Consider the following 23,479-nt stretch of genomic DNA (forward strand, 5'->3'; position numbering starts at 1 on the left):
GGCCTGGTGCGCGTAAAGACTGGCGCTGCAGAGCGCTACCTGCTCCCAGTCTGTCTGACAGCGCAGTGCTACACCGCCTCAGCACCTGGAAAGTGGAAGTGCGCATGCGGCCTCCACAACTTCGACTTTCATTCCGAATGCTACAGCTGCCACGAGAAGCGCACCGACACTCCTACCGCAAAAACTGTTTCACCGTTGTCGCTTCTCGGCGATGTGCAGCTGGAGGATGGCGACTCTGCAGAGGTGCACACCAGCAGCACTGAAAGGGACAAAGTGCATTCTGTTGAAGGTGTATGGATATGTCCAGCCTGCTACACCCTTAACGGCCCCCAACGCGTGGCGTGCACATACTGTCGGGAGATGCGACCGCTCTTGCAGCCACGCGGTGCGGCAGGGACGCCAATGGACACCCACGCAAGGCGCTTTGGAAAGGTTGCCGTGGCCTCTTCACCCCCGCCAACGGTGTCGAGTTCGGCAGTAGCGGCGATGACTGATTTCTCTTCTGCGCTCTCTGACGATTTCGTTCCTCAGCAGCCATCCAAGAAGGGCGACTGGTACTGTGCCTGTGGCGTGCATAACTTCTCGCGCAACATACAGTGCCGCAAGTGCCACGAGCCTCGCACACCGAGCTCATCCGCAACGCCAAAGGAAGGGCTCTTGGTGAGCCGACCTGGTGATTGGGAATGCCTAAAGTGCAAAATGTACAACTTCTCTTGGCGCACGGTGTGTAAGCGCTGCAACGAAGCGCAGCCGCTGCCTAACGCAGCGCCCTTCTCCGCTCCGCCAGACTCCGACGTGCCGACAGGAATGGCGGCCGGTTGGGTTTGTCAAGCATGTCACTCCCTCAACCCTGCCGACGATGCTGTCCTGTGCGTGATTTGTGGAAGTCCAAAGCGGGCGTAAAGGTGCGCGGTAGATCATTGGGCCAACTGCCGACGCCTCGTTGTGGTGTTACATAAGTGTTACCTGTACGGTACACATATGTGAGGGCAAAGCGGGTCCTGAATTGCGCGTGGTGTCCTCGCCAGTCAAGGAGTCAGCAGAGTGGGCTTAGCGCTCCTCCGTTGAGTTTTGTTCTCTTTTCTCTAACATGCGCACTTTTGACACAGCTCTTCACAGACATACAGGCATAGGCGTAGGTACAGGTACATCCACAACGAACCAGTGACACGGCGTGTGCTCACGGATGTGGCGTTGGAAAGGGGACACTCGCCACCTCTACGCACACTCTTTAGGCGTGCGCTCTCACGTTTGACGGTCGCGCGCGTCACATGGTTTCCGCACGCTGTGAATCTCCACATGGAGCGAGGAGTTGGGTAGCGGCCAAGGCAGTGCCGTCGCCCTTGAGCATCCTCGCCTCTTTTTCATCTGCCACTCTCTGCATCCCCTCGCGCTTTCATCCTTTGCGTTCTGTCCACCTTCGAAGTGTGTGTGCCTAAGCAGCACGAAAGTCGATTGTTTTCGGAGGGGGGGGGGCTATTACACTGTGTTTGCTCATCTCCTCGTCTCCAGTAAGTCTCACACGGACTTCACTAAAAAGTACCTACGCACACACGCGCACGAGTGTAGCCACCTTCGCAGTACTGCAACAATGAACCACTCAAGCAGTATACCGTTTGACGCTTTTCATGTCGTGACGTGGTCTTGCTTCATTGAACAGGATGACCCGCGCATGATTACTTGTGAGCTGCGCAGAGAGCTAGAGTCAGCTTTTGAGGTGTACCCTTACTCAGCCAAGTGCCGGCAGTCGTTGCTGAGTTCCCTGATCTTGTGGGCTGGCTTAGCACGTGCGCAGCGTCACGTAATTCAGTGGAACTCGACAGACAACATCAATCTCGGGCAGGGGCTAATCCAGCACCTGTTCGACCTCACAGCCGAGATGCAAGGCATTAACACGGATGCCATCTATGCCGCTCTACGGGCAGAGCGGCATCCCTTTCTAAAGGAGGTATACAAGGTTCAGCAGGCCCGCGGCGTGGTCGATGGGATGTGGCGTGGGTCGGACAGATGTGCTACCACTGAAACAAAGCGTGACGATACCCGCCCCACCATCCCCACGCTGCACACAGAGCCTTTGATGCCAATGTCGCCTCGGTCACCAACAGCGCTTCGTGAATCGCAGTCAAGAGAAGAGCAGCTTCCAAGGCCCTCTGCGGAGATTTACCCGTGCGTGCCGACACCGTTCACGAACAAAGCCTCACCATCGACAACGATGCTCTATCCAGTAGGTTACTGTGATAATGAAACTCTGCAGAACGCCGCGGACATCCGTGGCGGGGTCTTAAGCGCGAAGCTACTGAAGGACACCACTGCCTGCGGTCCCACCAAGAGACCCCCGGTCTCACTTCCGTCGGCAAGCAAAATCGTAGCTAACCACGCAAATGACAAACCGTTACGGTCGAAAGGGGATACTGCTAAGCCGGCCGACGTATTCGCTGCGCCTTCGCTCATTCGTGACTCCCTTCCACCGGAATCAGTGCCATCGGCAGCGATCTATCGTCTCATCCACGCAGTCGACACTGCACCCTCAGTTTCGTCGACGAAAGGCGTCGTTGCCAAACCCCTTGCAAGGAACGGCGAGGCCAAACCTACCGCAAGCAGTAAATTTGCTACACGTTTGCCTGCGAAATCGGATGTCAATCCAACATCCGCAACAAAGCCGAAGGCAGCCGCGGCCGCCCCACTGTTACCCGCGCCATCGGCCGCAAAGGAGCCACCCCCTTACATCCCAAAGAAAGTGACGTATGTCTACACCGATTCTGACGACTCCGATGACGTCACCTCGTCTGCTGTAGTGCACGACACTAACGCCAGCGCCTCCGCTTCCGGTTTGGCCCTGCCGACGCCGGTCACAGAAGCGCTGCTCAAGTACGGTGATGGCAAGAGCGCGGATCTGATGCAGGCCTTCTGGAACGATCTTCCTGCTGACCCCGATGGGGTGTCAGTCTGGTTTGGACGCTGCCTGGCCATCACGGAGGATGACCGCCAAGTACCCCTGATGGCCGCCGCGTCACCTCCTCTGTGTCTCGACAAAGTCAAGCAGCGAATGCAGTCGAAAGTTGCTAAGAGACTGGACCAGCTCTTTCAGTATCTCCACGCGGAGGCGCCGACCCCACTTCCTCCGCGCAACGAAGTTGCAGCGCTTCTCTCAGCACGCGACATTGAGCAGCTGGAGGCGGCCAAACTGATTCGACCGTGCAAACAAAGCGCAGGTCCTGACACTGTGCTCGCCTTCACGGTGGTGGAGAAGGCCACAACAAATGCACGACGGCGCTTTCTGACGTGGCCGCGAGGCAGCAACCAGCACACCATCGATAGCGGCTATGAGTCGCACATCCCGCTGCACCACATCTCCACGTACCTGGACGCCGTAAATGAGTCATGCGGCTTTGTGCAGAGCATCCCGGGTTGCTTTGATCAGGTGCTCCTGCCCCCTGACCTGCAGGAGCGTTTTGTCTTCACGGACGCTCGTGATCATCGGTGGTGCCTGACGCGACTGCCACTCGGCCACACTGTGTCCATGGAAATTGTGCAGATCATTGTCTCCACACTGAGCGGCCACCCGTCGTATACGCTGCAGTCCTACGCGGCAGCCAACGCGGTGCGCATCGATGTGTGGGTGTACACCGCCCGTCTGTGCGGCCCCGCGAAGGATGTCCAGTCAGCGAGTGCGGCGCTGCGGGCCGCGTGCGACGAGTGCGGTGCCATCGTGACGACGTCTTGGCGTGATGTCCCCACTTCTGACTACAACTTTCTTGGGGTGCATTTTGATCACTCAGCGCACGAGGTTTCTGTTGCCTCCGACATTCTGAGCCGTGTAGATCTGCCGAGGGTAAGCATCTCGACCCGGGACTTGGAGCGTCAATACACGCAGCTCCTCTTCTGCTCTTCCACGCTACGCGTCGCCGCTTCGGGGTACTACACGGTGCTGACTGAAGTATGCCACCGACTCGGCGTGCTGCAGCTGCACCCTCAGCAGCTGCACACGCCGTCTGAGCTACTCCCAGGCGTATACATGCAACTGCAGAAGTGGCGCGAGGCCGTCTTGAAGAATACGCCCCGCCACGTCGAAGCGGTGACATCGCCATCTATGTCGCTGTTTGTGGTGCTGAATAAGGCGAACTGTCAGGCCGTGCTTGTTTCTCAGGAAACGCAGGAGACTTGGAACGCGTCGATGGAGTTGGAGGACACGCTCGGGACCAGAGTTGCGTCAGTCGCTGTCACACGTGCCGTGGTATGCTTTCAACCATGCATCGAGAAGGGCACGCATGTGAAGATTAAGGTCATCGGCGGCGAAGCTAAGGGACCCAACGGCAAGCCCATCTACGAAAGTGAGCCCGAGGACAGTATCGCTGTGAGCATTCGTACGCACCTCGTGGCGCGCATCTTTTCCTTCGAGGTGGCTTACCTGAACATGCCGGGGTCAGCAGGCGGTGTCGCTGGTGATACGGCCGCTTGTAACGATGCACAGATGGGAGCAAATCGCCGCTTGATCGCTCCCCCCTCCTCTCCCCCACCCACATACACCCCGAGTTAAAGCGCATGCCAGGCTGAGCTACTCAGCCGGCGCAATCGGAACGCCAGTGCATCGTGGAGGGCAGAAAGATTCTACTTCACCTTCCCACTGCGAAAGTGTTTTGCTCTCCTGTAGAAGTCTCCGCGTTTTAGGTAGAGTCCGACTGCAACGTACAGGTGGCTTGGGTGTCCAAGGCAGCTCTCTTTCATCTCTCCTGTGTTGAGGGAGATGCTAACTGGTCTCACCATCGTGCCAGTGAGCGCAAGCCAGTCCCACTCGCCTCCAGCCCCCGTCGTGTGAGCCACCGGGCGAGATAGGACTGAGAAGGAAGGGATGGACCCTGCACTTTCGTAAAAGTTACTCAAAAGAGAAGCGGAAGCTCTGTGAGAACGAAACACGGAAGCCATTTTTCTCTGCCTGACGACGCTCAATTCACCTTGACGTCGCTCTTAACAGGTTAGAGAACGGGACAGAACACCTCAGCTCAGGAGTGGTCTTTTCCTCTCCCCCTCTGCTCTCGCTGACCTCACGACAGCGAGAGCGGAAGTATTCGCGAAGACAGTAAAAATTCCACAAGAATTTTGCGCTGTGCTACATCAGCTTCGCATAGGGAAAAAGTCTGTGCCGGTGTTTCAAGTACAGTTTGGTTGTGTTCTTGTGACCTCTTTGCTTCTCGCTCCCCTCTCTTCGCTCCAGCACCCGTCTTGCATCGCTCGTCCTCTCCTTCCTCTGGACTCTGCCCCCACTCTCCCTATCTCACCACCTTCCACCTACTCACCCTTCGATCTTTTTTTTGCACGCCTGCACACTGGAGAAAACAGTTGCTCCGCAAGGCCGTTGCGCCCGGGTCAAGGATGGGCAGCTAAGATGATTGCAGCGCAGGAAGAGGTCGTGGCGTGTATGGCAGCCGCGACGAGGGGGATACAGCGAGGGATAGCAGAGTGACAGGAGAGGTGACGCGAGTAGGTGAATGAAAGGTTTCGCGAACAAGGAGGCAAAAAGGGGGTAAAGGAAGAAGGAAAAGAGGATCGAAACGGTTACTCGTTTGTGTTCTTGCTAGTAGCCCATGGTTACGAGGGACGCACCTGTGCGTGGGGAAAAGCCTGGCAGTCCCCCTCACCCTTCCTTCACCACCCGTGCCGTTGCAGATTTACTTCTCAGGGTGATAGGCTCAAGCACCCTATGATGTGGGGAGGTGAGAGCGGTGTATTGCTACCGATGCCGGTGGTCAGGTTCTCATTGGCGTTATGTCGGGGAGATCCACTGCAGTGAGTACGCTTGTGCCATTCATGCGATGAGCAGAGTGCCAGCGTGACTCGGGCGTCTCTCTGCCGGCCACCACCGTCCACTGGTGTGGGGTGTGTACGCCGCCCTGATGAGTGCGCCAAGTGGCGACCTGCGAGGCGGGGAAAACAGAGTTTGAGGCAGAGACTGTGTTCCCATGGCGGGGAGGGGGGTATTGCTGTGCCGCATTTCCACGGTTTCCTCGCACCACGCGATGGGTGAATGATAGGTCGGTGGAGGAGTGTAGTTTGACGACTGTTCTATGGCAGAATAGGCACCTCCAGGAATAATGCTCTTAGGCTCTGTGTTTTTGATTCCCACGCCCTTCACTGGTTCCCCTCCCCACCCCTTTCGGCACTCATCATCACAGCGTAGTGTACCGATGTCATCGGCATAACTACACCTGTTGCTTACAGGCACCCCTTGGCGTGTTTTGATTGTAGCGCTGTTCCTTCTCCTCGGCGTTGCGGGACGCGGCGGGTGGACGACAAACTCTCTCTTCCAACTTCTCTCTCCGTCTGCCCCCCCTCACCCTCTTCTCTGTGGTGGCGACCGATGGTATCTTGCATACACGTACAGGTTATACCAAGACCGAGTGCGCAATTGCGCGCCTGCGATGTTCCCTTATGGCTACTCCATCGTGAGAACGCAGCGATCTGCGCTCGAGGAGGCGTACAACAAAAAGAAGGAGTACCTCAATGCTCGCGTCGCGCCTCTCTACGCATCGACCAATCCAGCGTCGCTCTGGAATGCGATTGTGAAGTACCGCCTCGTGGAGGACAGCGGAGGCGGCGAATCTGTGGACACGTATGACGAACTGGTGTTGACGTACGAAGGCTACCGACATATGGTTTATGACGTGCTCTTCCACGTCACACCCGACGAGGATGCAGCCGCTGATGCGCAGGTGCGGGAGTGGCGTCGCAGTGTTTACTTTCACCACCCTTTCCTTTCACCGGCCACGTTTTTGGCCTTTGCGCGATCGTCGCGCGGCGCCGTTCCAGCGGTTCCCCTCTACGCCTTTGCCGCCAAGCGCTTGCTTTTGTTTCGCATTCGAGTCGAACTGGAGCTGAACGCCTCAGCGCCGCCACCGATCTTTGTGGATCGCGCGCGGCGCGCCATCGGCGGTCGTCTCCCGTGCCCGCCGAGTGCGTCGTCTCCACTATCGAATGGGCTGACGCAGGAAGACATTGAAATGTTCATCTCCGACCTCGTCCCCAACCTGCGCCTCGTACGCGACATGCCGCCTTGGATGCTGCCATACTACCTGTGTCACGCATCCCGCAAGTTCATGTTCATGTGCGACACGCGTGGCGTTGGAGCGATCCCCATTGACGTCTTCATGAAGAGTGAGGTGTTCTCCGAGCTGCTGCGCATGTTTGAGAGCGATACGCAGGACGCCATCATCACCTTCCCGAACGGCTGCATCGTCGAGGTGCCGGCTACCTTTGCGTCACCGGCAGCAGAAGCCGACGACACCGTTGCGGCTCTTGTGCTCTCCTATGAGGGTGAAGGCAATGCGCTCTCGAACGTCTATGAGCTGCAGCTGCTGGATGGAGAGGTGAAGGTTCAGGTGCCACGGGAGCAGCTCTACTGGAGCCCTGCCTCGATGGACTACGTGCAGGCTGAGCTGCTAAGCATGGACAACTGGTTCTCTCTTGCACTGATGAGCCGCATCTACGAGCACTTTACCGCCCTCGACGCCGACGGCGATGGCGTTCTGACTCGCGAGGAGCTGTCCCACTACAGCAACGACAGCTTCACGCAGCTCTCGATTCAGCGCGTGTTTGAGTGCCACGTGAATCACAGCGGCACCCGCCACATCATGGATTACAAGACGTACTTGAACTTTGTTATTGCCACAGAGCACGCTGCGACGCGGCCGGCGATGCGGTATATTTGGGCCCTATTAGACCTAGACGGCACTAAAACACGCATCAAAATCTCAACGCTGCACTGTTTCTGCAAGGAGATCGCGAGCGAACTGCTCGCCAACGGCCTTATGGTGGACATCTCGGCGCAGTCGATCCTGTCTGAAATTGTGGACATGATCAATCCCGCCTGGCATGAATGGGTGACGTTTGAGGACATTGAGAGGTCCGGCCAGCAGGCCACCGTTCTCCCTATTCTTTTGAGTTATCGCAACTTTTATGCCTACGACTGCCGTGAGCAGACAGCGGCGGCCGCTAACGACGGTTACGCAGACATGCCTGAGCTGTTAAGATAGAGAGGTGATGCACGAGCGAGACCGTGCCAGCCGATATGTGAGGATAGAGGGGGGGGTACTCCCCGTCTCTCTTCACCGCACGAGAACTCCGTCCTACTCCTCGTCGCTGGTATTGAAGTTCGAATGGATCGAGCATACATTTTTTTCCTTTCCTCTGTTCCACCCCCGTATGCGAGTCCGTGTCGTGTGCGCGTGACATGGTGCGCCCACTCGCTCTCCTTTGCTTTAATACTCGCTGTGGTTGGATGTAGTTGCTCTTCTCGTGACGCATTTTATACGAACGACACACACCCACACTCGCCTCTTTCCCTTTCCCCCTTCCGCCACGGTTTTCGGCAGTGACGTTCAAACTGACGCGTCTGTTGCTCCCCGTTCGAGAACACAGCTGCACCCCCCTCCCTGCGGAGAACGAGACAGTGGATTTTTGTGCGCGCTGTCAGGGCATTATGATGCATGTCCTAGTCGCGTGTAACTTCACCTTTCCTTCTCTCATGTTCCCCCACTCATATTCGCGCATACATGCCGGCGCTCACTTACCCTTTTCCTTGTGCGTCTTCTCGCCCCTCACTGTGTGGGACACTGCACACCATCAACAGCACTTTCGCAGAGAGGGGCGAAACACAATGGTAAACTATCCTAAGAAGAAGGTGATGCACTGCAACGACGCGCGGTGCAACGCGCACAAGTCGTTCAAGGTAGTGCAGTACAAGGCTGGCAAGGCGCGCCTTTTTGCTCGCGGGAAGCGTCGTTACGACCGCAAGCAGTCTGGCTATGGTGGCCAGACCAAGCCTGTCTTCCACAAGAAAGCCAAGACGACCAAGAAGATTGTGCTCAAGCTCCAGTGCTCTGGCTGCAAGTCCATTCGCCAAGTTGTCCTTAAGCGCACGAAGCACTTTGAGCTGAACGACAAGAAGAAGACCGGCAACAAGGACCCCACCTGGTAAACCACTCGCGCTCCCTGTACCCTCCGCACGCACAACAAATGCCGCCTCTGCATCGTGTCTTTTTGTTTTTGCTTTCTGATTTCAACCCTGTCCTTCGCTTTGCCTCAACGTGATCAACGCAGTAAGGACATCACCAAGCAGCGGAATTTCCCATCGAGAGGTCTTCGGCTCCTTCCTCTCCCCGCTCCGTCATCTCACAATGCCCTCTGCAGGCGGCCTTGATAGGCGCCAGGGTTGTGGGTAGCGTGGCCGCAGTTGAATGCCTGCAACCACCGCGTCTCCTTCCTTTTGCCACAGCGTCGCTCTCACGGCGTCATGTACTCCATGAGCGCAGGGTTGCTGGGACCTCTGCACCTCTCTGCAGGCGTACCTGTGCACCCAAACGCGACAACTGCCTTCTTTGGTCGAGTGCCTCCGCTCATTCATGCAGCTTCTCCTCTCCCCCTCTCTGCTCTTACCTCTTCCCGCCCTCTCTCCGCAACGTCTGCATCTTCCTGTGTCCCCTGCACCGCTAGTATGCCTCACTCGTTGACTTACTCGCATACCAACACCCCTGCCAATTTATTTCCGTGCGCGCCTTGCATTTCTGAGAAGCACGATGTTCCGCTTCACGCTCCGCAACCTTGCCCGCAAGGCTCCCGCCAAGGCTGGGAGCAAGATTGCTGCCACCGTCTCCACCGCCACCGCCGCCTACCACACTGCGCCGGCTGTTGCTCAGACGGGGGTGAACATTCCGCCGATCCCGGGAGTGCGCAGCGTCCGCGCGTTCCGCTCGCAGAAAATGGCCGCATTGCAGCCGCAGCCTGTCCTCCCTGCCGGCAAGAAGGCCGCCGCCCCAAAAGATCCGAAGCAGGTCAAAGCGGCTGTGAAGCCTCGATCATCGAAGAAGACCATGGCGCCAGAGAAGACCGCTGTGCTCGTGAAGGAGCTTCAGGCGAAGAAGACCAAGACGCCAAAAATTGCCGCTAAAGTGATCTCCAAGCGGGCTAAAGTCAGAAAGGCGCGCAAGTAAGTGCGCCTTTTGTCCAGCTCAGGTGGTGTAGCAGACGGCTTTGGTGAGAGGGGCGAGATACGAAGGAAGCAACACAACACTGATCGCGATTAGAGCAGTTGAGAGGGTCTCGGCCTCATTCACAGTCACTTTGCGTGTGCTTTTGCTGTGACTCGCACGTCACCACTTTCCCCCACCCCCTACGCACCCCTCCGTTCTCCAGGGACGTTGTCGCAGTGAGCCTAATGCCCACCGCTTTCATAGATTACCCACCGTACTTTTTTTTTCCCTTTTCGTCTTACCCCATTTAACGTTAGTTCGCTTGCGAACTCATTCTGGCCCGGGCCAGTGCATTGACGGCCACTGTCTGTCCCTCCCTGATAGAGCGTGTGTACGGGTGCGCGTCGTTGTGCCCACGTGCATTTTTTTTCATGTTTTGGTTCTTTTTTTATCTGTTGTTGTTCTGGTGTAGTGTGCATGACCCTAACTGATCGATGAGTTGGTTTTATGGATGCGTGGGGCGGTGGACGTGGGTAGGTCATTACCCTCGGCTCACTCCCTTGCCCCGTCTTCCCTTTTAGTCATGTCGCGCATGGCACTTCTCTCACTCGTATCTCGCTACTTCCTTCGCACCCTCGCACGAGCTCACCGTTGCGGTCTAGCAGCATCTCCAGATCGTGTGTTTTTCAATCTCGCAGTGCGTGTGCACCTGTGCTCGTGTTCTTGTATTGGGTCTGTAGACATGGGTGTCGATCCCGGTCCGCTAGATCTGGGCCTCCGCACTTTGTGACAATAAGCCCCTCCCCCTGAGGCTCCTTTTCCCTGCGTCCCTCTCTCCCTCTCGTCCTCTCTCGCTTTCCCTCGCTGCGACTTCACGTACGTCTCTGAGGGGAGAGAGGGCCGCTTAGGGGGAGAAAAAGGCATAGAAGTGATAATGCAACACGGGTGCACAACTCGCTCTACGAAGAAACATCCCCAGCATAGGGGCAGCTGCGCACGTCGACGACCAGGACAAATACGGCGCGTGATGCATATCAACTGCATCACGGCGCTTCACACGATCGTGCCGCCTTCCTCCTCCCCCCTCTGTCCCTTCTTGTCCCGTTTTCCTCTTCCTCTGACGAGGACGGTTTCAAGATGATATGCTTGTCCGTGCGTGCGTCAAGACGTATACAGATGCCTCTCCCGCTAACTGCGAAGCACGAGTCGCGTTTTCTCCTCGCTGAGCTGACCGTGGTGCTGCCAAAGTGGTTTCTCTTATCTGAAAGCCCTCCGTTTCCCTTCACCACCCCACCACCCTCGTAAGCACCAATCGCACAGCAATCCTGATTTGGTGCGTGCCTGTCTGTCTGCACGTGCGTTGAAATTGCGGACAGCCATCGAAGTGCGAGTCCATTCCATAGACCCATCAACAGAAGCCGGGAGAAGCTTAGTCTACAAGAGCACGGCATCACTTGGTGGTCCTATCGCTACTGCTATACACCCAACCTTACCCCTCCCACCACCCTCACCTTTCTGGAGTGGTCTCTTTCTCTCTCCACAGGTCGATTTCTGCTTTATTGCTTTAACTGCTTGCTATCCACATTTTGAAAGGGATGCTGAGAACGCTGTTCTTGTTGGGTGGGCGCGTCCGGCGATCACCCGTCCTCCGAACAGGCACTAAGGCTGGTGCTAAAGACCCCAAAGCGGCGGCGCGAGCGGCCCGCCACCAGTCGGAAAGGGCGGCTGAGAAACAGTTTTTGAGGCTCGTCTTCACCGCCCAGGCTCGACGACAACGTCAAATCTCCGACGCCATAAAGAGAGCCGTGACAACCAAGTTCGACAAAGCGGCGGTGCCGAAGAGCGACGCGCGCTACGTCCGAAATCGAAAAATTGCACAAGCGGAGCTTGCAGCAGTGCAGAAGGAAGTTGCGCAGAGTGAGGCTCTGGCTAGAAAGGTAAATGCGGTGCCTCCCCCGAGAGAGAAGGCGGCGAGGCGCGCCATGGAACGTCTTTCGCGGGAGGCCGTCGTAAGCTGCGATAAGAAGCAGAAGGCACGAGAGGAACGCTTCGCTGCCTCCCTGCAACGGCGGTTGGAGCGACGCAAGGCGCGTGTCGATGCGCTTGTCGCGAAGGCGTTGAAGGCGGAAGCGACAGCCAAGGCAAAGGAGGAAGCCCTTGCTAAGGCTGAGATGAGTGCCAAAGCGGATCAACAATCCGAGGAAACTATTCGCCAGCGCCAGGAGCAACGGGCTGCGCGCGTCAAGGGGCTTGTGGAAAGCCGCACAAAAGCATCGACAGCGGAGGCCGAAGTCGGCAGCTTGAGTGTTGGAAAACAGCTCACCGGGGAGCTTCACCCGGCTATGGAGGACCAAGATGCACGCATTGAGGCCATTATCGCGGAGATTCTTAATGTAGAAAAGGCCTCTGACAACGACGAGAACGCGGAAACGCTGGCGGCGGAGCAGACGGCGGCTGCCTCGACTAGTCGCAGGTCGGGGCGCAAGGCGAAGACTACTGCCGTGGTACTGCTGGAAACCCCTGATGTTGCCACCTCCACGGCAGAGGTGCCGCAAGAGTCGATGCCTGTGGAAGCGGAAGCGGCAGAGGCATCTCTGGAGGAGGCTATCACACGACAAATGCAGGGCCGACCTGTATCAGCACAGCCGCAAGCAACTACCGATGTGTCGACTGCAGCACCAGTGGAGGCTGTTGAGGAAGCAGTGGCAACAATGTCAGAAGTGCAGGAGGTACGCGTAGATGCTGAACTGCCACCCTCACCACCAATGCCGCTTTCGTCCGCCACTGCCGAACCGAAGGAACTGGCGAGCGCGCATGAATATTTTGTGGCGCACTTAGAGAAGGCGAAGGAGCGCACCACAGCACCACTGTTGACCCGCATCCCACCAGCGCCGAGCGCCCCCGCCTCGTCACCAACGCCCCCGAGGACCTGGATGGTGGCCGAGAATTCAACAGGGCTCTTCCGCTTGTAGACAAAGACGTGTGACCCTGCCTGCCTTGTCATTTTGGGTGTACCTCCCCGTTGCGCAAATTGGGCGCGGTCACTTCGAGCGTGTGCCATTAGATATTTCAATAGAGTGAAGGAAGATCGTTCTAGGGTCTTTGGATGCTTGCCACACTATTAAGAATGCCTGTGCAGCATCGCTTCTCCCCCCCTCCAACTGTGCGCTGACTGTGTACCTGTGCGTGTGTCTGTTTATGTCTCTCTCTGTGTGTTACGACTGCGCTTTGCTTCCATCATCACGGGGTAAGAGCCTCTAGCCAATGCCTCCCTCTCCCACCCTCTTTCCTCGTCTTACAGGCGAAACGGACGGGCTGGCTTTCCTTACGGGGTGCGATAGATGCTGCGGTGAATGAGGGCCTTGTGGTGTTGAGGTCGCCTCCGGGACGACGCGCACTCCCTTGTTGTCGTCGTCTTTTTGTGCGTGTGTAGTGGGCTGCCGATAAGCACTGGGGTAAGGGTGTTCGTGTGTGTGTATTGGGGGAGATGATTAGAGGGGTGGTGCGGCGTGCAGCCGCCTTGTCCACCTCCGCGTCACCTATCGCCATGTGTGCTGTATTGATGCGCCTTTGTCTTCTTTTTTGGTGTTTCTCCTCCTCTCCCTCGATTGCACCGCTCATACACAGCGAGATGCGATTCTCTACTTCATAGAAATCTGCGCGCCCGAGTGCTCTCAATGGAAACAGAAGTGCTCATATTAGCGATGAGGAGAGACGCTCGACGTCTTACTATGTGCGAACCGTGGAGATGCTTCGTCAGTGGTCTCCCACATAGAGGCCCTGTAGTCCTCAGTGAGGTATCTCTGCTGACCAGTCGTAGGCGACGATAGTGTGCACGTGCGGATGTGTTCCTGTCGCCAAGCTGTGCGACGCAACATCGCTATTTTTTCTGTCTATCATGCATGCACGGCTTTCTGCGCAAGTCGATCCGTGTTGCGCACCACGTCTTTTTCTGTGGCAAGTGCGGCCCTCTTTGCCCTTCTCCCTCTTTTTTGCCATTTTGTCTTTTGCCCACGACACTGCGCTTACCCTCTGTGTGGACTTTTGAGGTGCTCGTCATGCACTCTTTTGCCCCCTCCCCTCCCCACTCCCTCCTCACACAGACTAGCTGCACCGCCTCCTGTCGCTAAGCTTCTCGTGCTGTAAGAATGGGCCTCGCCGACGCGCCATGGTTTGCCATCCCACTTGCCACCGCCACGACTGTGAGAGTGGCGACGGCAATCGTAAACTTCAGCAACCGTCGCGAACTGCAGCGGCGGGCAGGCTCGAAAGCTGCACGTGATGCCGAGTCTCTTATTGGCGCGGTTGCCCACCTCGCTGCCCACACTGAGGGCTGCACCTACCCCTCAACCGAGAATTCAACGGCGGCGGTGATCGACCTGAACACCATACCCCGGCGCATCGTGGTGTCTCATGCGCGACTGCGCAGTCTCAGTTGCAGTTTACTCCCCCTCTTTGACTGCTACGCTGTTGCGTGTCGCTGCGGTACGGTTCCAGATGCAGTGAAAGCGGATGTGTGGAATTGCCTCTGCGCAGTTGTGGAAGCGCACATAGAGGCGTACGTCAGCGCCAGTGCTCTATCAGCAAACATCTCGGAGGCTTCCACCGCTCTGGCCGTGTGCGAGCTTCTTGCGGGACGGCACTATCATGTGTCACGCTTCCTGGAACCCACTCGAGCTTCCTCAGGTCTACTGCTCGGCTCGCCTCCGCGGCATCTTCTGGTCGAAGCAGTGCGCAAACATCGTGACGAGTGCAGCACCCTTCGCTCCCTCACTCTCTTCGTACGCCTTCTCCATGCCACGTGCACGCTCCCTGAGCAGCTGCTCCTCGCCCTCCTTGCTGTCGTGAACATCACGTACATTTCGCGACATGTGCGCAGTACGTCGTCCGAAACGGTGCCGTCGGCGCTCCGCTACACCGTAGATGTCCTAAATCAAGCTACAGCGACCGGTGAGGCACACTATTGTACGTGGAGAACGTTTGTGAGGCAGGTGGTGACTTCGTCACCGGGACGCATGTTAGCCAGTACCACCCTCGGTGTCGTCGTTTCGCACCTGTTCACCTGCGCCAAAGAAGCCGCATCAGATGCCGTGCTTCGCCACTTCCACATGACCCTCAAGACGGACACAGTGCTGGCGCTCATGCGGTTCGACTTTGTTGCGGACACACATTGGCCCCTGCCCGGCCGCGTGTACAGTGCACTCGCTGTGGTCACTAACTTCTCTTTCGCCGACGTTGACCGCTTGTTGGATGTGGTGGTGGAACGCGTGCAGCGGTGTCGCACCGTGTGGCGGCTCCCGGTTGCATGCGCGGCGGGGTGGCTGACGCGTCAAGGGCTGGACTGGCTGCAGCGGTGCTGGACGCGTGCCTGTCTCATGACGTCGTTTGTGGCCCGCTACGGGGCCGGCGGGCGGGGGTGCTGCGCAGCCCCCCGCGAGCGACCGGGCGGCTCCCGGCGTTGCCCACCACCGCCCCCATGCCGCCCGCATTACGGCCTCCAAGTCCTGCTACTTGCTGCTGCATCTCCTTCTGGCGCGATATCCTCCCCCTCTGCGGTGCTGCAGCAGCTGGCGGAGCATACTAGCTGGCCACTCGCGCCGCGCCCCTGCCTCACGGCGACGGAGCGGGTGTTGCAAGTCGTCTCCACTGCTGACGGGGCTGCCGAGGTTCTCCGCGCTCGGTACGACGCCGTACGTGAGCTCTGTATATCGCCTACGGAGGAAGCGCAAGCGGCGGACTCCTTTGCCGCCACCTTGAGTCTGCGGCGTGCGAACGGAGACGGCGCATTGGGGCTCTCGAGCTGGTCGCCGGACCTGGCGGTGGACGTGATGACCCTTGGAGGCAACCTTCTGGAAGAGGTAATTGACAAGGCGATGTCAACCTTCAATGGCGTCCCAATAATGGCGGCTGTTGCCGCAACGGAGACTCCATTGCGGCAACCGCACGGCGCACCGTCACCGCCGTCGGAGGATGTCGTGTCGGCCGTCTACGCTGTGACCAGAGTGGTGGACAGTGGCGCCGTATTCGTCATGCCGCCGGTGCGATGGTGGTCGCCGATGTCGTCTTTCCAATTCGATGTGCAAACAGCTCAGTTGCGCTATCACGAGCACGAGACGTATGCACAGAGCATGGCAACTCTCGTGCACGTACAGCACACGCATCAACCCACCCTCGACAGGCAGCTGTGGGCGCACTACAACACACCGCCATCCTTGCTGCACCCAAGTGGTGGCACCAGCGCTGCCTGGCGTGTGACATTCGATCACGTGTTCTTCCGCTATCCCGGCACAGAGCATGATGTGCTGCACGACGTCACTTTCGATGTCGCGGCCGGTGGCTTCCTCGGCATTGTGGGCTACAGTGGGGCCGGGAAGAGTACGCTGCTGTTGCTTCTTTCCCGCGTGTACGCGCCGACGCGAGGACACATCCGCATCAATGGCTACCCAATCGAGTGCATGCCGCCGCGCGCGCTTCGTCGCCGACTCGGGCACTGCTGGGAAGGCGCCCGCGGCACCTGCTTTTTGGAGGGTATAAGCGTGGAGCGCAACGTAGCGTACGGCCACCTAGCGGCGGCCTCTGTCGGCGCCGTCACCGCAGCTCTCGAACAGGCCTGCGTGGATACGGCGGTTGCTGCACGCCCCAACGGGTTGAGGGAGCCGCTGCGCTGCAGCGAGTGGAGCGGCGGCGAGGTGGCGCGACTCATGCTGGCTCGTGCGCTTATGGTGCCTGTAGACGAAGCGGGTATTTACATGTTTGATGAGTGCACCAACGCCCTGGACTCGGTGACGGAGGCCAAGGTGTTTTCAAGCCACCTGTGTCGACGGGGGAACGCCACGCGCGTTATGGTGTCTCATCGCCTAGCCTCGGTCCGCGCGGCGGACGAAATTCTCGTTCTCGCGCATGGACGCATCGTGGAGCGAGGCACGTGGACGCAGCTTCTCCGTGGTGGCGACGACTCTCTCTTCTGCACCCTCTACCGTGCGCAGACCGTGAGCTAACGACGAGTCAGTGGAAAGACAGAAGGGTTGAAGGGTTCCCTTTACTTTTTTTTTTCTCCTGCAGACGAGCGTTTGTTTGCACTTTTGACGCTGGTCGCGCTCCTTTCCTGCTGCTACTCCCCGTACACCCCACCTTGCGTGATGAGGGAACCCACAGCTGAACTGCGAAAAGCAAAACACATCGTAGCACACGAGAAAAGACCCTCCTGTAGCTTGGGACAATCACGATGCCGCTCTGTCGGCCTCTTTGCCCGTCGTCACACCGCCTATCTCTCATCCTCTCTATCCGACACTTTCTCTCTCCTGCACCACACAGCTTCACTCGCCACAGCCGCCGCTGCTTTGTCTACCTGCGCAGAACTTTGCCTTTTGACGACACTTTCGCCCTTTCCTATTTTCCCACGCCTCCCCACCCGCCACTATGAAGTCTGTCTTGAAAGCCGGCTTGCACAAGGACGTCAACGTCCTGGTGCCGTCAGCGGAGCTCACGATCAAGCAGATCCAGGACCAAATCCCCCCCGAGTACTTCGAGCGCTCGACGATGCGGAGCGTGTACTACCTTCTCCGCGACATCTGCCAGCTGCTCGTCACGTACTTGATCATGTATCGTGCCGTGGTGCCGGTGCTGACCCGCTTTGAAAGCCGTATGTACGAAGCCGCTGGCGCCGACTGGGCCAGCTGGACACTGGTCAGCGCCGCAAAGCTGGCTGCGTGGAACGTGTTTTGGTTTGTTCAGGGCCTCAACAGCACCGCCCTGTGGGTGATCGCCCACGAGTGCGGCCACCAGGCCTTCAGTCCCTATCGCTCACTGAATAACATAGTTGGTTTCGTCCTCCACTCGGCCATTCTCGTCCCGTACCACAGCTGGCGCATCAGCCATGGCAACCACCACAAGCACACAAACCACCTCACCAAGGATACCGTATTCGTGCCGCGCAAGGAGAGCAAAGTGATCGACTTTATTGACGAGACGCCGCTGGTGATGCTGTGGAATATGTTTGTGATGTTCGTTTTCGGCTGGCCCGGGTATCTGCTCTTCAACGTGGCGAGCCAGGATTACGGTCGCCGCACCAATCACTTTGAGCCTTCATCGCCGCTCTTTCGCAAAGACGATGCGCACGATATTGTGATCTCTGACATCGGCATCGTTGCCACACTCAGCGTTTTGGGCTTCTGCACCTACCAGTACGGCGCCTACAACGTCTTTTGCTGGTACGTCGTGCCCTACCTCTGGACGAACTTCTGGCTTGTGTACATCACCTACCTGCAGCACTCCGACATCCGCATCCCGCACTACAACCACGAGCACTGGACGTTTGTGCGCGGCGCCCTCGCGGCGGTGGACCGCGACTACGGCTTCATTCTGAACGAGTGGTTGCACCACATCAACGACTCCCACGTCGTGCACCACCTCTTCAGCCAGATGCCTTTCTACCACGCTATTATGGTTACCCGACATCATATCAAGGACATCCTCGGCGACGCCTACGTGGAAGACAGTCGCCCCTTGCTTCAGGCGCTCTACAAGACCTGGACCGAGTGCGTCTACGTCGTCCCGTCTGAGGGTGTCAGCTTGTTCTACGGCTTCAACAAGAAGCGCGCGTAGTTAGCAGGACGGATGCAGCCTTCGGTCGGCATCTCACCCGAGGTTGTTAAGGAGACTGCTTCGGTCTTTTCGTCGCACTCTCAAACCCCCTGTCGCTGCGAACGTCTCTCTAGCTTCTGGCCGCATGATGCACGGTTGTCCACTCAAACAACAGGGCCACCCCTCAAAAGAAGAAAAACGCACCGAAATCGGGAAAGACGAGGTCCGACGGCACGGGTAGCGAGTGAAGAGACCTAGCGCATAATAATGCACTTTTATATTTTTACCTGGGCCTCGCGCCCTCCGTATTCATATCTATTTTTCTCCTTTTCGGAATCCGATAACCCTTTCCGCCTGCCCCTCGGGGGAAGAGGGGTGGCGCCCCCTCCCCCTCCCCGTTACCAAACCGACCGTGGCAACGCCCCACCCACCGTGGCGCCGGTGCGCAAGCCATCCAGCGGATGGCCAAAGCACACGGCCCTGGGGGAAGCGAAGGATGCGCACATCGCTGCTTATCCCCTGCTGCTGTGGCGTGCTGCATTCGCGGAACGTATCCAGAGGTCTGCAGAGCACAAGTGGACAGAAAGGCGTAAAGATATCCATACTAAGAAGTCCCCACCCTTCACGTGGGCGACACCCTCTGCAACGGAGCAGGTGGACTGGTGCGGGCGCCGATGGTGGAGGCACGATGGCACCTGCCCTAATAGTTCGGGAGAGTCTAGAAGATAGCACTGCCAAGCATATTCACATGAGATTAGGGGATGCCATCGCTTGATGCAACGGAGCGACAAGCGTGGCATGCACGCCGGGGTTGTCGGGTCGTAGAAGGCCATGGCTTGCAGCTGCCCAACTTCCTGGCGGGGGTGTCCCCCAGCAGACGCCTAGACTACTCCCCGTTACCCGTGCGACTAACTCCACCACAACTGCTGTCAGGCTGGGCTGTGGGCGCGGGCCTGTCGCGTCAAGACATGCGGTCTACCCGAGTCACTCCTGCGCTGATGGCAAAGCATGTTAACGAGGGCAGGACGGCGCGTTCCCTGAATGGCCAGGGTTGAGGTGCAGTGCCGTAGGGATAGAGATACCCCGGCTTTCTCTGCGTCGATTTGCTCACCTGCTTCCGGCTGAAGAAGGACGTTGAACAGAGGTGGGCGCCTCCCAGCTTGTAAGACCCATGCTCTGTGGTGTCGTTGCAGCGAGAGGCTCGTCAGTTACGCCTGCCGAAACGCCGGGTACACTAGCGACTTCAGCTACCATATTCCCAGCTGTTGGTGCTTTATAGTGCTCGTGCACATGCGAATCACGAGGGTAATCCGCTTGTTTTCCGGCCTGCTGTCAGCGCTCTAGCCTGCGCTGCGAAGAACATAATGCAGTACTGAATCCCCCAAGGTCGTGATGCGTTTGCGAATTCATCAAAAAGTATTGCCGCCTCTCGTAGAGGAAATGTCCTCCTGGCAAACGTCAGGAGGCTTACGAGGCGCATCCTTCCATGTATCCAGGAGCGCTTTGAAGATGACATGAATAGGTGGTACTCCATGTGGCACTGGCACCCGCCACCTCATTGACCGAGATGCGCTGACAAATGCGATGAAGGTGACGAACACAAGAAGGCGGCGGCCTTGACAGTGTATGTTGTTGGGGGAGTACCCGCTGTTACACGAAAGGCCTTTTCGTCTCTTATTTCACATCTGCGTATCCACACGCCAGGATGCTCTGTGCCTGCGTCGGTAGAGCACTCACCTGAGGTTCTCTTCAGTCAATCCAATCTGCTGCGTGGCAAGGTCTCTTCTTTGTGTAGTGTACAAGTGGGAAGAAAAAATACGACCGTCGCAGTGATACGCTTCATAGTGAGTGCGGATGTTGGTTTTCTATTTCTCTACACTTTTCCCTATCGTGCAAACTTTCTTTGTGGCGAGTACCACCAACGTCTCTCAGCATCTCTAATCAAGCAACTCCATCGGGTTTCCTCTCCTCCGTACGCGCTCCTACCCGCTCATGCTGATGCTAATCAGCTAATCTTGTGACGCATCGCCGTAGCCTTCAACCCACCGACCAGTTTTTTGACATCTCCCCCATTCGGCTCTCTGCTTCAAGACACAGTTGCTCTTATCATCGACACATATCTCCTTCGCCACCTTTTCGAGAAGGCACGCCAACCCAGCGTCTGTACTGACCTGGGTCGTCCAAGGAAAATTCATGGAGACCTCTTTTCCACATCGGGCGGCAGGAGGCAGGGCAACAACGCTGAGCCGCGGCTGGCAGTCATCGGATCTGACGTACTCGCGCAAGGGCCGTGGCGCATCGCTGAGAGGGTGCACACCAGAGCGGCTGCCATTCCGCAGAGGCGATGCGACTCAGCTTGCGGTCGCTTCTTCTTCTAGCAAACTGCAGCACATGTGAAGATAGAAAAGAACAGCAACTCGAGACCCATACACGCAGTGCGGGGCGTATCGGTTGGGGGCTCACTAGGTCTGCCCTTTTCTTTCCAAACCAGCGGTGCCGTTGTCTTGCGTGTTGTCACGTGCGTGTCAGCGGATGTTCTGTCAAGTCCATGTGGATGCACTTGACTAAACGGTCCCCGTAGCGCGATGCACATCTCCCCCACGACGACTGCGGTGATCGCCATAATGGGCAGCAGGCCGACTGTGGCTGTGGTGGCGACATCGCGCTGAAAGGCTCTTTGCTCGGCTCGCCGAATGGGGTTGCAGCTTGTGGGTCATTTGAGGTGCTGCAGTGAGTGCTCTCGAATCACGTTTCCAATCCTTGTGGGCTGCGCCTCGGGGACTGCATTGCTCGAGCTGCCGCTCTGGTCCAACCTTCACCACCCGTCACCGAACTCTCAGCCAGCGATGGTGAAGAGGCTACCCTCAGCATGCGCGACTCTGCGGCCGCGCAGCACCTCATCCAGTTCTCTGTTGCCTGCGACAGCTTCCTCCAATGACCAGCTTTGACGCATGCCCCTCGCTAATTTGTGCGGACCTTTCAATCTGCGGAAGCGTGACCTCCTTGGCACTGCACGCAGATGCGCGTCAGCTGCGTGTGATTCGCGCTGCGGGCAGCGTCGTGCGCAGCCTCGAGGGACGTCTTGCCGCACGACCTCTCCACACTGAGGGACTCGCCGCACCTTCGAGCGACGACGGTGGGGGCCTCTTCAGCTCGTCGCGTGGATACACGCAGCCAGTGCCCACACCTCGAGACGATCCACATACGCGGCTGCAAAGATCTCCCCAGTCTCGCGCCGCTGCAAGGGGCACCGACTTCGAAGACAAGCAAAGCTCTGAGCACGCGCTTTTACAGCACTGACGAGCTCAACGGGTGCCTAGAGCGCCAAACCTGCCGGTGATCTGTCTCCAGTGCTCGCGTGTACGCACCGTCGAGGAGATTGCATTGCCTCTCCCCTGTTGAGGGTTCTCGGCCTTGGCGACCCCACAACTTTGCACGATCTTGCCACACTAGCGCGAGCACCGCCTCACCAGAGCCTCAAGGCCAGCCGTAGTGCTGCCGGCACTATCGTGTGCTTCGAGGTATGTCCGCCACTAGCGATCGTGAGCTTGCGAGGCTGCGGCAAGAGGGGCAGCCTTGCGTCGCCCACAGATGCCGCGCATGCGATCGAAGCCGTAGCGTCCACAAAGGGGGAGTGGGAGTGGAGGGGCAGCCTCCCTGAGCCTTCTCAGTTTCCCGAACTGCCATTGTCTCAGTCCTGCGCGGCTCGATAGGCGCCTATAAGCGTTTTTTCCCGTCCCCTGCCCGTTTCCTATGGTGAGGAGCGCAGCCACTCCCCATGCAGCATCATGCACTTCACCGTTGCGGTGCCGTTGTTTGCCTTGTGACGTTCTCCCACTCTCTTCTTGACCGACCTGGTAAGGGGTTTCTGCCCTGAGCAAGGACTAGTGGCGAGTACGTTGCGTGAGCTGCGCAGCAAAGACACATAGATCGTGCACTGCTATTCACCTCTCTTTTTTTTTCGTTCTTCGATCCCTTTCCGACTCCCGCGTCGTCTTGTCGTTTCTCTTTTTCTGTGGCACCATCGGTGGGCGTGTCACCGCGGCGGTGGAGTTACCCGCACACATACACACCGCGTGTATCACTTGGAGGGGTCTCACGTCACCAACCGGATGCCCATCTGCCGCGTTCTCGTCTCTGCTGATTTGACCTCCCGCGTTTTTCTATCCCCCTCCGCCAGTGGATCCTCCGTTCGATTTCCTATTCTCTTTCGCTCTGACAAGGCCACTTGTGCGCTCGTGTGCTTTCTGCTCCGGCCCGCCTTGTGCCCAACCGCCTTGGTTGCATGGCGATGCTTTTTTTCCTCGGTTCGCCACTGTGGTAGCGCGTGGCACTGTGCGCTTCTTTCTTCTGTGCTCTAGTTTTCTCTCCTCTCCCACCAACCGTGTTGTCGGGAGATTTAGGCGGTGTGTTGCCGTCTGTGTTCCCTCCTCTGCTGGGAGCAGTGATGCTGTACGCGATGGTTTGTCGACTGGAACAAGAGCAACTTTGCCAACGCTGCTTATCCTACTCTATGCGGTTCTTCCCGGCTGTCGAATGCGTTCTCCACCCGTTATCTTGCAGGGAAACAAACACGGCTCGCCCTCGGTTGCGCGCCACTCCGCGGAGGAGTTCTGGGGACGCTATGCGGCGCGCGGAGAAGGTCCCCCTCGGCGAAGGGGTCGAGCACAAGAGCGTCGCGATGACGCCTTTGTGCACGAGGGCGCTGCTGCCGGTGTGCGCCATGGCCTTGCCGGCCTCGTGCGCTCTTCGAACTGCACCGCCATTGGTTTTCATCCTCGAGCGCCACGAAGGGCACCGTCCCTCACTTGATCGAGCTCAACTCTGCCAGCTGCATGTCATGGCGTGTGCCTGTGGGCTCTTCTTGATGGACTTGTCCGGGCATTTCTCGCCTCCTCAATCTCCACACCATGTGCGCCTGCACCCCCACAGAC

General features: G+C 57.9%; 7 protein-coding genes across 7 annotated transcripts; all 7 read left to right on the plus strand.

Moving 5' to 3' along the window:
* Window positions 1-1,591: 1,591 nt before the first annotated feature.
* On the plus strand, window positions 1,592-4,537 carry LBRM_33_3490 (hypothetical protein; the record flags this gene model as incomplete). The annotated part of the gene is made up of 1 exon (XM_001568063.2): window positions 1,592-4,537. The coding sequence occupies one exon, from the start codon at window positions 1,592-1,594 to the stop codon at window positions 4,535-4,537; it is 2,946 nt and encodes a 981-aa protein (XP_001568113.1).
* Window positions 4,538-6,416: 1,879 nt separating this feature from the next.
* LBRM_33_3500 (conserved hypothetical protein) lies at window positions 6,417-8,027 on the plus strand (the record flags this gene model as incomplete). The annotated part of the gene is made up of 1 exon (XM_001568064.1): window positions 6,417-8,027. The coding sequence occupies one exon, from the start codon at window positions 6,417-6,419 to the stop codon at window positions 8,025-8,027; it is 1,611 nt and encodes a 536-aa protein (XP_001568114.1).
* A 623-nt stretch (window positions 8,028-8,650) lies between these two features.
* Window positions 8,651-8,971, plus strand: LBRM_33_3510 (putative 60S ribosomal protein L44; the record flags this gene model as incomplete). Its single annotated transcript, XM_001568065.2, has 1 exon — window positions 8,651-8,971. The coding sequence occupies one exon, from the start codon at window positions 8,651-8,653 to the stop codon at window positions 8,969-8,971; it is 321 nt and encodes a 106-aa protein (XP_001568115.1).
* A 598-nt stretch (window positions 8,972-9,569) lies between these two features.
* LBRM_33_3520 (h1 histone-like protein) lies at window positions 9,570-9,983 on the plus strand (the record flags this gene model as incomplete). Its single annotated transcript, XM_001568066.1, has 1 exon — window positions 9,570-9,983. One exon carries the CDS (start codon window positions 9,570-9,572, stop codon window positions 9,981-9,983), a length of 414 nt encoding a protein of 137 aa, XP_001568116.1.
* Window positions 9,984-11,944: 1,961 nt separating this feature from the next.
* Window positions 11,945-12,934, plus strand: LBRM_33_3530 (conserved hypothetical protein; the record flags this gene model as incomplete). The annotated part of the gene is made up of 1 exon (XM_001568067.1): window positions 11,945-12,934. The coding sequence occupies one exon, from the start codon at window positions 11,945-11,947 to the stop codon at window positions 12,932-12,934; it is 990 nt and encodes a 329-aa protein (XP_001568117.1).
* A 1,176-nt stretch (window positions 12,935-14,110) lies between these two features.
* LBRM_33_3540 (ABC transporter family-like protein) lies at window positions 14,111-16,960 on the plus strand (the record flags this gene model as incomplete). The annotated part of the gene is made up of 1 exon (XM_001568068.1): window positions 14,111-16,960. The coding sequence occupies one exon, from the start codon at window positions 14,111-14,113 to the stop codon at window positions 16,958-16,960; it is 2,850 nt and encodes a 949-aa protein (XP_001568118.1).
* A 421-nt stretch (window positions 16,961-17,381) lies between these two features.
* Window positions 17,382-18,566, plus strand: LBRM_33_3550 (delta-12 fatty acid desaturase; the record flags this gene model as incomplete). The annotated part of the gene is made up of 1 exon (XM_001568069.1): window positions 17,382-18,566. One exon carries the CDS (start codon window positions 17,382-17,384, stop codon window positions 18,564-18,566), a length of 1,185 nt encoding a protein of 394 aa, XP_001568119.1.
* Window positions 18,567-23,479: the final 4,913 nt, after the last annotated feature.

The sequence above is a fragment of the Leishmania braziliensis genome, chromosome 33 (genome assembly GCF_000002845.2).
Source record: "Leishmania braziliensis MHOM/BR/75/M2904 complete genome, chromosome 33".
Classification (NCBI taxonomy): domain Eukaryota; phylum Euglenozoa; class Kinetoplastea; order Trypanosomatida; family Trypanosomatidae; genus Leishmania; species Leishmania braziliensis.